The sequence below is a fragment of the Sparus aurata genome, chromosome 17 (genome assembly GCF_900880675.1).
Source record: "Sparus aurata chromosome 17, fSpaAur1.1, whole genome shotgun sequence".
NCBI lineage: Eukaryota > Metazoa > Chordata > Actinopteri > Spariformes > Sparidae > Sparus > Sparus aurata.
Window position 1 is genome coordinate 18,090,151 of NC_044203.1, and position 14,533 is coordinate 18,104,683.

The 14,533-nt window shown below is 39.9% G+C and overlaps 1 protein-coding gene across 1 annotated transcript; it reads right to left on the reverse strand.

Moving 5' to 3' along the window:
• Window positions 1-11,469: 11,469 nt before the first annotated feature.
• On the reverse strand, window positions 11,470-14,317 carry LOC115567704 (endothelin-2). Its single transcript, XM_030394538.1, has 5 exons — window positions 14,139-14,317; window positions 13,249-13,402; window positions 12,910-13,023; window positions 12,258-12,323; window positions 11,470-12,165 (listed from the first exon to the last, which is right to left on the reverse strand). Exons 1-5 carry the CDS (start codon window positions 14,194-14,196, stop codon window positions 12,114-12,116), a joined length of 444 nt encoding a protein of 147 aa, XP_030250398.1. The 5' UTR covers window positions 14,197-14,317; the 3' UTR covers window positions 11,470-12,113.
• Between the last annotated feature and the right edge of the window lie 216 nt (window positions 14,318-14,533).

The window sequence follows — 14,533 nt, forward strand, 5'->3', positions numbered from 1 at the left end:
GATGCTGCTCTCCACTCCCTACACCCATCACTCCATTTGAAAGAAAGTTATCAGATTGGAACCCAAAAAGATCCTGATGTCATGATGCACAATTTGTATGAACTCACACCTTGAGCTATAATCAAAAAAGCAAAAACAATTAAATGAATTGCATTTGATAAACCCTCAATAATGAATCTTGATAAATTAAAAACAACATGAGGTTGAATGGAGGCTGTGATTAACTCTAATGTTGTTTAATTTCATAATCAACATGTCTAAGATAACGCCGGCATTAAATGCAGTCCCATCATTTGTTTAACTTTAACACCAGAAATCACTTTGGACGAGCTTCTGTCACTGTGTCGGAGGTGAAAATCACATTTTAGGCTCACAAAGCTCTTCAGCTGCAACTAGAGGCATCAGTTATGAAGATTCTTTCTTTTTATGCACGTTTTCTAAATGCGTTCATGTCAAAGCTCTCAAATAGATATGTAAATGTTGGTACACCCCCACAGACCTTTATCCAGTGGCTGAGCATTTGCACATTGATTGTCTCTGCTTCACCGGCGGCTGGCTCATACTGCCACACTGCACACACACACCTGCACAACCGTATATATTCTTTAACATACCCATACATATTTATACTACTGTCCATGCTGCATGGCCTGTATCTGATCACCATTATATATACAGTGCAATTGTCATGTGCAATCCAAGTCTCAGGTTCCATTATTGATATACTTTTTTATTTCATGTTATTTCTATTTAAATTTTTGTAGAATTTAACAACAAAGGAAAACACATACACTGAAAACAACAAGAACACAACAACCTCTCCCAAATAAAACAGAAACAAATAGAATTAAAAAAAGAGGGGAGACAGAACAGAAGACTTCAAAAGTAAAATAAAAATGATATACTTGCTGATATATGTAAATTTGTTTGCAATGATCCCTCAAATGTGGTTGTCAAAAGCATAGAATGGAGGCAGGATGTTTCACAGTTTAAGAATAGGCATTGTTGTCTAAAATAACATCAGTGCAGTGAAACAGTAAACATCAATGGGAATTTAGTAATTATAAATAAGCCCAGGGAGCATGTTGACCTCTGACCTGAAGTCTTCTTATCGTCACATACTTGACAACATACTGCGTCTCCCGACACTGATGTAACTGTGATTAGCCAATAACAGCTGACATTACTGGCAAATGTATATATCACTCAGGCTCAAGTGTGCATTACAATTATGGGAACAATTTTCCATCATGTCTGTATATGAAAGCTGTATAGTATAAAGCTTATTCCTCGTTTCTTTGTTTCCATTTTATTATCTTTCTTTATTTAGTTTTCATCTGAATCATTCTGTCCTCTCTGTGTCTGATTCTTGAACTGTTGTAACAATTGAACTTTGAACCTTGATCCTGTCACTACAGTCTTTACTGTACAGTGTTTATACTATATATAAGGCTACACATTCTTAACTGCCCCCTACTGCTTATTCTATTTATTACCGCTATACTCTGCATTTTCCTGAATGTCACTTCTGGTTAGATGCTAAACTGCATTTAATTGTCTCAGCGCTTGTGCACGGTGTAATAACAATAACGTTAACTCTTATTTAACCAAATCTAATCTGTGAGGCAAAAGCAAAATATGGTCAGTGGTGAGTCATAGTTTCTGTTTTCCCAGTGGGGTAAAATACAGTGTTTTAAATTTTAAGCTACCTGTTCTTTACCTAATTATTTTTCCATTTTCTGCCCCTTCTACACCACTACATTTCAGAGGGTTGTAATGTACTTTTAGCTCCAATACATTTATTGGATAACATCAGATACTAATTAATTTACAGATTCATGATAAGATAAAATGTGATTTATTGGGGAAATCAAGCTATCAGCAATATATAAAGTCATAAAAAAACAGTCCCACCTTTAATAGCAGCTTTAAAGGGCCACTTACATGCTGACACATTGATAACTACAATCCAATACTATGATTTATATTGTTTTAAAATCGATCATTCTGCATAATGGGTACTTTTAAACTTGATGCTTTTGAAATCAGGACATTTTTTTTTCTTTGTTGTATTGTTACTTCTTCATAAGTAAAAAAAAGAATTTGTACTTTTTCCACCATGGTTCAATCATACTTTATTTTCTAAGGCCCCAAATTCTCCCGACAGACAGTCTGAGTTGTACCAGACCACCGTCCAGAAGAGTGTCAGCCAGCAGATGGCCTCTGTTCACCATAAACTCACTGCAACAGATCTTTCTCACTCTCAGACATCACAAGTGGCGCGGAAGTTGCTCCTACAACATCATGACACAGCGCCATTGGGTGAAACCTCTGCTCAGTATTGTCACGCTTGTAATGATGCTGACTTGAAGGGACAGACGGACAAATGAACTCCTTCTCAGCTCGACTGACAAAGGTTTCTGGGAGGTTTCGCACACTTACTGTGCAACTGTGGTGGAAGGGTATAGTGTCCATAGTATACAGTCCACAACTTTATGCAAACATATTCAGTTAAAAACTATGCATTCAGAAATCTGAAGTGAAAAGCTTTATTGATGAAATGCCATGGAAACATAGTGATTGTGTTGGTGGTAAGGCATATGCAGTGAGTGGAAAACAAAACTATTTGGTGTTTCTTTTTCTATTCAGTATCTACAAACACAAGTGAGAGTTCATCTGTTGAAGCTGTTAGTCAGAGCAGCAGGTGTTGAACTGGGGATGTTTTTGAAGTTGTAGGAACTTCTGCACCTCATGTGATAACTGAGAAAAGGCCTGTTGCAACCAGTTTATGGTGAGCAGAGGCCATCTACTGGCTGACTATGGTGATAGCATGTGTCTCCACTGAATTCAGAGAAATGAAGCCCAAGAGTAATACACACAGTATTCATGTTGAGTTCCATCATAAATACCAGTGTGTAAAAGTCATTGCAGTTAGGAAATCATTTCGGGTTTGCGTCATAAGATAGGAATTCATCCGAGTTAAACCTGGATAATACAAGTTTTTATTACAACACTAACACAAGGAAACATTTTGATCCACAAGGGAAAAACCCAGTCGTAAAAAATCTTCTGTTTCTCGCCCCTGTGAGTGTTTGATGTGCACAATGGGACCGCACTGCAGCAGCACCTTATCTGAAATCTTCCTGGTTCAATAGTTGATCTGAGACTGGTACCTAATCCATCATTACCTTAATGTTTGAGATAAGGTGTTGACTCTTGTCTTGATGCCATGGTACCTCAGTCAGCCTTTTAAAGCTTGCTTAATGCTGTCATTGTAAACACAGCATGAAAACCATGTGACATTTAACCGTGTCCTGTTATAAATGGATGGAGCAGAAAAACTGTAACACATACAACCTGAGGGGATGAATCGCACTGATATAGTAACTGAGATGACGTTTGAACTTTGAGTTTGAAATGTTTGGAGTCAGCATTCAGCATGACACTGCATATATGCAAAGCAACTCCAACAGTCTGAAGTATATGTTAATGGAATATTGTAAACCACATTATTTATCTGTAGTATCTTTTAATCATTGTTGCTGTTTTACTGCAAGATGGGCTGAACTTTTTAGTTCAATTGAATTTATTTCAGAAAACAAAGCAAAAAAATCTCAGCCATCAAATATAATGAATACACAACACATTCTTTACCGGCTAAAGAAGCTGTAAAATGTTTTTCTTTTTGATGATGCATATATGTATCAGAATATATTCATGTAAAATGAAAAAGCTTATAGTCAAGTTTCACATTTTTGGCTGTGGTGTTGTGTAGGGATGCAGCAATATACAGGTTTGAAGCTGCTTTTTAAACTGTCATACTCTAAATATTTACTCATCTATGATACTAGTGCTATTGACAAAAAGTTAATGGGGTCAATTCTTGGTCAAGGCCCATCCACCATCCAGTAGGGAACATGACCAATTAAGCAGAGGTGTCATTTGTGTAATTTTATTAAACGTGATACTGATGTTGCACATCTGTACATATTTCATCTTATTGTAGTATTTTTACATTCTTTATATTATATTCATAGTGGAAGGCAATGACAGAATTCCATTGTAGAGGGAAACTTGTTTACTTCAACTGTGTATATGACAAAAAAAAAACAGCATGGTAAAATGTCTTTTTCATGTTATTAATCAACTGATTTTTCAAAAGTCTGGTCGCTATCTCTACATTAAATTGAAATCATTAACAACCAACCACTGAGAAATGAAACACTTTCCTTAGAAATGTCAGTGCTGATGAGAGCATGTTGCAGAGCTTTCCATGACACTTCCTCAAGCGAGTGATTAATAAAGATAGTTCCTTCACTATCAAGGTTTATACCATCCCTCCCACGAAGTGAACCTTTGCACGTTGCCCTGTTATACTGTGTATGTAATTCCTCTCCTGCCAAGCCTGCAAAACACCAAGGTGCCACACAGTGTTGCACAGCATGGATTGTTCCTGCATGGGTTAAGTTGTTCGGATGTTGACATGAACAGCAAAGGCAGCTGTCTCAGCCTGCTTTAAGATAAAAACATGATCTTGTGGCCTGGTGGTAAAGAACCATTGCACTGCACAGTAGAGGGTAAAACACGCTTGTAGAATCCGCCTCTCTTTGCATGATACACTGGAGTCTTTATATAAAACTCCCCCCATTATAAGTCTCAACAGTTGTGTGTACAGTGTGTGTGTGTGTGTGTGGTCGCTGCTGGGCAGTTGCTTCACTGCACATTCTTGGGCAACAGCTGTGGAATAATAGACCACCGGCTCCATCAGCATTGTTCAACAGCAGGTCTCAGTATCTGCACTGACAAGCTGCTGATCGATGGGCGCTCATGAAGCTTTATGGATGCCTGATAAAAATTCCACCCCTTTATTAGAAACGAACGGTCATAAATGCGGTGGCACACAAACTATGACTCATTTTGAACAAAAGCAGGAAAAAGTGCCTCTCACAGCCACATTTATGTAACGATTTTGAAGCAATTATTTGAACTTGACTTACACCTGAACTCTTTTCCTCTGTTCACTCAGGTTAAAACATGAATGATACCGAGGACTATTTTAGGAGTAGGAACATACTGTTACAAATTAACAGTATTTATTGTCATTTTAGAGTGAATGAGAACACAGAAAGCATTTGAGGAATGTTTACTGAGTGTGTGGAATCAGTGTGGTTATATCTAATCTGATGCGATATTTAAAGCTATATATACCGCAGGGGTCAGTACTGGTACAGTATATGAGTCATTGAGAGGATTACTCAGGGACTATAGAAACTTCTACCTGCTAAAAATAAAAATGCAGCCATGAAAATATCTAAATTGCCAGAAGTTGCTGATTCCACACCTGCCTCACGGGTCAGCGTCTGTTTCTCTCCACAATGTACACAAATCTTTCAGTTACACAACTAACATTTGGAGCGCTGCCAGGTGAAAACTCTGTGTGTTTATAATAGGAACCACAGGACTAATAATGGTGGTAGAGAACTTCATCTTTAGAGGGAACACACTGTACTGAAATGGTACATGTTGTACCTGCAGTGGAAGAATTCCCCTAAATATCACAGAGAGGATATCTATTACATTTAGAGGGAACAGATAGAGTGAAAAATATCTTAAAAATACATTTAAAAAAAGTTGTTACTGAGTGAGATCAAGTATTCAAATATTTATTATCAAGGACGTTTTGCCTGATGCCTCCACTGTGGACAGCTGAGAGGTGCAAAAAAATCAAGGACCTTGGGATCACAATATATGCATTTTAATTACTAAATTATTATCAAATATGAGTGAGTAACTTAAGTAATTCAAAGTCTTTTGTTTCTATATAGGCATATATATTTTTGGCTTTTAGCCTTCATTTAGGTAGGACACCTATTAGAGGGAGAAATGCATCCAGCTATGGGCACACTGTGTATAAGCTGCGTATCGACACTTTTGTCTGTATAAAGCATACGGGTTTGCGTCTGTAAGAATTTATATGTGGCCAGTGTTTCTTTTTTTGCTTTACTGTAAATATCATAGGTAACAGATAATCTGTTTATAATTCTCTTTTATATGATTTTTGTTCCCTTTGAGGCATGTTTTCTGATGTTTGGCTGCTTTTACTTGACCAAATTCCACTGAATCCCTGTATGACTTTTCTGTTCAAACAGTGTTCAGGTACCAGATTTAAACAAAACTGAGTTGAATGAAGGTGGCTGATCGTTGTTTTCCAAGGTGACACATATGACCTGTTTCAAAAGCAACTAGTAAAAGTCACTTCTCATTTACAGCAGACAAACAAAAGTACATGATGAAATGAAAAAGTGGTTTTCTTTAGCTTCCGTATCGTAGCTCCATAAGAATCTCAGAGAAAAGAAACAAACACAAAACAAAAACTATTCAGTTGTCATCTTGTGCAATTATGGTACAGCTTATGAACAACCTGGGAGTCTGGTTCTTCCAACTTGTTTCCCTCATCAGTTTTGTATTTTCATTTAACAACATTTAGAACAATAACTATTCACATTTGACATAGTTCAGCTCTACAGTCATGTAATGTAGATTTAAAACAGCTAAAGGAGCCAAACAGCACAATACCAGACACAACACAACAACCTGAGCCCAAGGAGAGTTTTGGGGTGACTGAGTTCTTCAGACAATGGCAACAAGAGGGACTTATCTGTGAGAAAGGAGCTGGAGAAAAGGTGAAAGTTTGTGGTTTCACTTGTTTGGGGAAGAGGAACTTCCTGTTTTCGAACTTGAAGTTGGCTGAGCTGGATACAATGGTTGGATCAGCCCTGTGAAGCCGACTGTACAAACAGTGTAATGTGAGACAATCAGCAGGTCACAGCACAGTCTGAAGAACTGGAGCTGACGTATCTCTGCAGGCGTAATGTAACTGTGCAAGTCTCAGTTTGATGAATTATTAGCAATCACTATTTACATTCATACAAAATGAAGAAACAGCATGTTAGCCTGAACTATGCAGCCTTTCAGGTTAAAGAGGTTAGAAGAGACTGACCTGAGGACTATTCTAGACATAGTTAGTCCTCACTGATATGTATAGATGTGTCTCCAATGTTTTAAATAAAGCCTTCTGGCCATATTCTAAAGTGATGTTTTCACTTGATATAGAAGGAAGAGAACAAGGGTCACTTATAATGGGACTTTGTTACATTTAAGTGTTCTGGTAAGTACTTCATTAACCACAACTTCACCATATAGTGCATATATGTATATCAAAGTGTCTGCTGTGAAAAGAGCCTGTTGTAACATTGAACTACATAAACAATCTTAATTCTAAAGTCTATTTGACTTTTTAAGATACTTAATGAAAAAGGTGCACCGTGTAACTAACTGCCCACTGCTGCTCACCATACTCAGTGCTATCTGTTGCTGAGCCACTAGCTGTCATTAGCTAGATAGTTCTGTTAGCCGTGCAGCTAAGTGGCCCTATTTGATATTAGCTGACTGGCTCTGAGCAACAGGGGAAGAACAGAACCGGGCTCAGCCGTCTCACGGTTAACATGAACGCACACTGAACTGCTGGACCCCTGGACACCCAGCTGGAAAGAGCATAGACCAGCATAGCTGGTGACCAGCAAGACCAGCATATGTTGTGTTTTGGTGCTGGTATGGGATGCTGGTCACCAGCATGGGAAGCTGATAAACGTCACAGCACATGAAAATATTACAATGCATCTTTATTTCATGTATGCTACAAAAATAAAAACAAGTAATTATTAATTATTAATGACAAAATAACAATATTCCCCCCCAAAATACAATCAAACAGGCCAAAGTGCTGAACATTCAGAATTTATAGAACAATACAATAAAACAAGTCCATAAGAACAAGCCTGTAGGATGAGGCAACTCATCTGTGGTGGTGCAGCGAATGCTTCTCTAACTCCTTTCGGACAGCAGCAGGTTGAACAGGCTGTTAATATCCTGTGTGCTCAGTGTGTACAATATCACCGATGCTCGGTCCAGCATCATTTATAAGACCTTGATGGTGGACCAGCATGATGAAGCAGCTAAACCAGCACTAACCAGCATAGAGCAGCTAGACATAATCATATTGTATTCTAAAGGTTTATTCTTTTTTTTTATGTTTTAAACTAAAATACTGACCACAGCTTACATATTGCACCTTTAATATAGAAAAAGTAAAGTTGTGTTTTGGTTAGTTTATTCTTGACAAGGATCCACCATGTGTGACCATTAATCACTTGGCCTATCCACCTTGTGATGTATCATCCACCCTAATGATCTGACAGAGATATCATTGACGTTGGTTTGCTAGTCAAACAAATCTGAATATTTACCTACATGTGATTTACTTTGCTCGGCTCACCAGAGATTTTCATGTGTGTATGGTGACAACACTGTTTTAAGTTTTAAGTTGTTCACTGGAGTCTCTCCTGTTCCAGCACCATGGACAGAGTTCTGCCTTTGAGGCAGCCTGCGCTTTCCTAAAGCTCAGCTGACACAGTAAAAACCTATTTCATCATTATCTGACATCAGTTAATCATTGATAAGCATTTGTCTTTGTTTCCATTTAATCTTTATCTCTTTACAATCCCTGAATGCCTCAAGTTAAATAAAATGACTCGCCATATCTTAAACCGTCAGTGACCATGTATCATTTCCGGTGATTGAACTGTGACTGGCCTGTTGCTTTGTGCCATTTCTCCACTTTAAAAATGTTTCCTGTTTTGCTATATAGGACACAGACAACCACTTACTGTAAACCCAGAGAGTGAACAAGAGTAGAAGAAGATATAAATTAAACATGTATGTTGATGATCATAATGATGCACAAGTATACAGGTGACATTGAACATGCCGGCATTATAACACTGATGTCGGAACAGGACTTTACCCTCACAACTTGTACATTGTTAAAACAGTAAGTAAGGGAAAGGTAAGTTAAGTAAGGAAAAGATAAAGGCAAAAAATGGGGAGGAGAGATAAAGAATACTTGTTTGACAGTCTGAGAACTGTTCGTATCCTCTTTCTTGCTTTCTAAATATAAAGCTACAGCCAGCAGCTGTTAGGTTAGCTTGGATTGGAAACAACCGGAAACTGATTTTGTTTTTTTGAAACCAGAATGGATTATATTTGGACAAAGAGTGTAGCAGAGGAGGATGCCCGGATTGTCAATCACAAGGTAGCAACGGCAAAGTCAGGGGTGCAGATCCAATGTCAGGATTGGGGGGGGGGGACACAAAAGTGTTTGTTTTTTTTGCCCATATGGCGTAAAGGCTCGCCATATCATTCAAAAAGTACTGCACGGGGAATCGTTTATTGTGCTAACCTTTCTTGTTTATTTGTCCTAAACGGCCAACAGCGCGTATCACTGCTTACTAAACTGTTATATTAGTAAATCATAATTTCAAGGGTCTCGGGCATTTAATGTCTACTCATGTTCTTATCTTTCACCTCCCTCCAACCCTCCCAGATCCCCAATTCTTCTCACCATCTTCCTTTTCTCCCAGTGTATGGGACTACTTTATGCATGATTAATTGATATGGATGAATATCAAAATATGAAGCCCTAACCAAGTTGTGTAAACTAAATGAAAATGTTTTTACAATGCCAGTTATGCTAGTAGACAGTTCTAAAAAAAAAAACACACAGTTCTAAGAGAATCTAAAATGTGAAGAATAAGAAGTCTGAAAATACATTTGTTCAATTTTGAATAATTTAGGGTATTTTTATGGGGGGGACAATTCATGTTTTTCAGAAATTGGGGGGAACATGTCCCCCCCGTCCCCCCGGGATCTGCACCCATGGGCAAAGTCCTTTAAGGCAAATCTTACCACTCGGCAGCCATCTTTGACCAAACAAGACCAGGCATCTATTGTAATTAATGGGGAGAGAGCCCTAACTTCACTTTCAGTGGTCACTGGGAAATAAAAACTGCATGTACAGAATCACAATTCAGATATGATAAAATAAAAAATTCTGCCTAAAAAGTCTGGTGACTATGCCCCAAATTAGGTTTAAAGCACCAGCTTTTTTTACACCTGAATCCAGAGTAGTATGATGTGACGCTGTCAGCTGATCGATCCAGAGCACTTGAATAAATGAGAGTCTAATGTGTGATTAGGGGCCACGCCCTAAATCATAACCTGTTTTGTCAGGTATTTACTGGTAGGGAAGGTGACTCTGGAGAAAGATAGTTGATTGCTGAGTCTCATTCCCAGGTTAGGGTTGGGGCATTCAGTTAAATTACGGCCGAATACTGATGTAAGGCTTCAGCATTTGATGACCTGGGAATGAAACTCATCCCTTGACTGTCTTTCTCCAAAATCTCTGTCCCTAACTTTAACGCTAAAGCACCATAACATACAAAAGAAGACTTAAAACTACCTTTTGAGACCATGTGCTCACGAGGAAACTGTTTACTGAGGTAATAAATCCAATGAGAACTCGTGTCATTTTCTCATAAGTTACATTCAGCCAGACTTCTTTTTGAAACCAGTGGAGTCGCGCCCTGCAGGCCATCACCAAGAATGCAGGTTTAAGGCACACTGGATTCTGAGCTCCATCCATTATTCATTTAGTCAGTGGTTTAAACAAACCTGCAAGGTGAGAAGCCATCCATCTATCCATCGCCTGTTACCGCTTTATCCCTTTTTATGGTGTCGCAGGGGTTTTTGCTGGAGCCATCATCATCGCAGGGCCCTCACTGATGGCAGAGGCCACCATGCAAGATGCAAACCGCACATCAGGAGCAATTTGGGGTTCAGTAACTTGCTCAAGGACACTTCGACATGCAGCTCAGCTCAGTCCGCAGCTGGGATTTGAACCAGCGACCTTCCGATCACTAGCCGACCTGCCACCCTACAGCCATCCAAAGGTGAGAGACATGAGTGTTAAATAACTCTGCCCGAGTGTATCTGTGGCTCTACTGCAAATACAGGCAGCCTATCCATGCAGATAGACTGAGGTTTTGCTCAGGCCTGTCTCCAAAAGATTGCTGCAGGGGGTCTCTACAGGAGTAAGCCGAAGGAGAGGTATGACAGGAATTAAATGCAATGCAGTGAAGCAGGAAAACCTCCTGAAACCACATTGACACTTGAGTCTTCCTACTTATTCAGGTAAGCATGGACGGTATGTACAGTACAAGCAGGCAGAGAGGAACACAGGGTGATGGGCACTTTGTACCTCTCTCTCACCCCCTCAGCAAACTTACAAAACACTGCATTCTTTCCACAGATCCCAATGATAACATGGGCCGCACCGCCTTTGAATGGCAAGCAAACTTACTATTGATGTGAGCCTTGAATTCCTGCACCATTCATCCATCTCAGGCCTCCTTTTGAACTCAGAAATGTGTTTGCTTGTCACACATTTGAAGCGTCTAAAAGGTCCCCCCCCCCCCACAAAAGATTCTTCATGTTTTGTTTCTATACAGCAGTGACAGTGCACTTTACCAAGACAAGGCCATAAATCAGAAAATAATAGATGAAAACAAGATGTGGTCAATTTTCTCTTTATTTAAAAATGTATAGGTGCAAAATGTATACATTTTAGTTTAAAATGAACATACATTATCAGCAGAATGTGAATAAATAACAGTTTTAGTCAAAGACATCTATGTATTGCGTTGAAGAGATATCTACTGAGGTAAGCATGTGAACAACATTTTTTAAAATCTGATTGCTATTAAAATTAATTTAGTTTAAAATACTTAAAATGTACTTTAAAACAGTACTTGAGTGAATGTACTTTGTTACATTCCACCACTGCCTGTGCATGCATGTACAGTATGAATGTCTATTTTCCTCTGTTACATCCGTCTATGTCAGTGCTGACCTGGTCTGTCTGCACTGTGACACAGAGTCAAACATGACCAGTGGTGCAGCGTGTCCTCTCCTGATAGTTGCTCCTCTCGACACTGATCCTTCACATCCGTCTCCATGATGTGTTCGCAGAACTCTGTCATATTTTCCACCCTCTATCCTTGGGTACAAACAGACATCTTTAAGGCGCTCCGGCCGTCCTGCATCGGGTCTGTCAGCGGCCCTTTGTTTCCCCCCTCTCTATTGAAGGAGTGTCATTTGTTCAGGTGCTTGCTGCCGTCTTTCTCTCTCAATCGCTGCCTCAACAGCCACGTTGTTTTTTAGCGAGCGTTCCTTGTCTGTGCATCCAAAGCTCTCCTGCTGGCCACAGATCTGAGGGACGGGAAATAGGTCAGATTATTAAGTAAAATGAGGTCAAAATGTCACATGTCACTGAAGTTGAATTCTTGTCATTCAAAGCTCACCGTAGGATGCTGAGTATGTTGAGTTGACGTCTTTTTACAGATCTTTTTGGGGAGATGATTCCAGGGCTGCACATGAGGAAGAACATTATAGTTGGCAAATAAATTAAAAGAGACTAAATAGACTGCCCATGACATTGCATTTTGCCACTTTAAAGTTTTATTGCTATTGTTCTAGTTAAAGAATATCTAACTTACATAAAGGCATTAAAATTTTACTTTTATACACTCTCAGTCACCTAAAACGAGATTTATCTTTACAAGCTCGCTGAATGTTTTACTTCACAAGAAATCACTGTCACTGTTCACCCATGAAGTCTCCTGTCTTTGCCTATCACTCACCCTCTTATCTCTGCTGTTTCTAGGTGGTGACACCATTTTTTGGGCATTTTCTAGGAAGCAAGATATCTCGACTTAGCTTCTAATTGCTTCTCATCTTGCTTCACGCCTCCGGCCTCAGAGCCAATCGGAAACAGACTTTGTGCACCAGACAGAGATCATTCTACCCCCCAGGCCTCGGCTGTATAATTTGATGATCACAGTGGGAATACTGATACCACTCCTTGTCCTCCACAAGGGGCAATAACATTTGGCTTTTACTCTCACGTGGGCCCTGCTTCACAGTTGTTTTGGATGCTCAGGGGCCTTGACTCACCTCTGACGACAGAAGCTGGCGCAGGTTTGATCATCCGGGTTGGCACAGGTGCAGCGGCAAGTAGATCTCCTGCGTCTGGACAGAGCGCTGCCGAGACCATAAACTGTCGTCTTACTGCAGAGAGAAGGACAGACACAGTGCCATGAGTGGGATATAAACATTGTGCAGACTTTGCTCTCTGATACCTCCTGCACCGCTGCCCATTTAATCATACAGTGATATGATAGCACTTGTTTATTCTGGATCAGAACGCTTATGCACTTCAGTGTTGTGTTTCTAATCATCCTGGCCAAAAGTTACTATACAGAGTATGCTGCATGTGTGTCCTCTCATGCTCACCTGGGAGTATTGACCCAGATGATATCCAGGTGGCAGAAGTAGTGGCACTCAGAGTCCAGTATGCTGCTGCAGGCGCAGCGCTTGGTCCTCGCTCTCTGCGGCACACCGTCAGCAGCCTCCACCTCCTGCTGCTTCACCATCGGTAGACCCAAACCTGGTTAGAGATAGAGCCACTCAGTAACAGAGACCCAAAACATCAGCATCTGTCAGGGTTCTACTGTTTTACTGTCTGCTGTTTTTCAAAACTGATTGAATGTTACATCACCACAATTTGTGTGTGATAACGTGAAAAAGCTCATCAACCATTCTTCACAAATTCTTCCTGCAAAACTCATCAGTCTTAATCTTTTGCAGCGAGCAAACAAATGTATTTACAGGATGGATATACATGGATTCCTTTCATGCCAAGTTCTCACATCTACTTCATCTTGTATCGTTTTTTATAAAAAAAAACCCCACTCAAATTCAAGAAAAACACCTCCACACTTATACCACTTGTACTTGTGTTAGTACACAAATCAGTTACAAACTGTCTGTCAACATTGAGCAACAGTAAGAATCCACTCCGGATCAAATGAGCAGCTTCTGTGTGACAAATTGACCCTTTTATGTGTTCGGGGCTTGCCAAAACACGCATGTGCACCAACATACAGTGATGGCCACTCCTGCTTTGTGTACATTGCAACTGAGATAAAGTCATTCACAACACTGCTAACAAAAACATGCAGATAAAGTGATAAGTTGTTACCATTCTCTCTTTTAACATAACTGAGAAAGTTCCCAGATTCATGTAAAGGATCAGAAGCTTACATGTAATGTCATGCACATCTGCTAAAACTAGAGCAAATATTGTAATCTTTCAGAATACATCTAATGAAAAGTAGGCTTACCCTCCTGCATTGTAGCCCACAGAGTGATGAGAAGAAGCACGCTGGTGTTAGCAGTCATACTGTAGCTGATAGCAACTGGACGAGGCTCTGCAGAGAGATGATTATCCGTACAGTCACAGCTGTGTTGTATTTGCTGCTGCTGTTTGTCTGCAGGTGTCTGAGTTCTGCCCTTCTTATACCTCCCTCACATGATGTAATGGAATAAGCTCCACCCACAGCTGTTTGCCATGGAGCCACAGTGTACGACCCCACGGTGTTGGAAACCTGTGACACATTCCAGGAATATCTGGTGCTTTGTAGCCTCTTCGTGACACCGCTGTCACCCGCCGATTGACATTTAAGTCTGAAGTTTACATTTGGATGAGGGAATGTCTACTTCCTCGAGCTAGAGAGAC

Coding starts and splice junctions, on each gene's coding strand:
- LOC115567704 (XM_030394538.1), bottom strand. CDS start 14,196: ATGACTGCTAACACCAGCGTGCTTCTTCTCATCACTCTGTGGGCTACA. Junction 13,403..14,138: donor GTGGGCTACAATGCAGGAGG/GTAAGCCTACTT, acceptor ATCTCTAACCAG/GTTTGGGTCTACCGATGGTG. Junction 12,166..12,257: donor AACATACTCAGCATCCTACG/GTGAGCTTTGAA, acceptor CCCGTCCCTCAG/ATCTGTGGCCAGCAGGAGAG.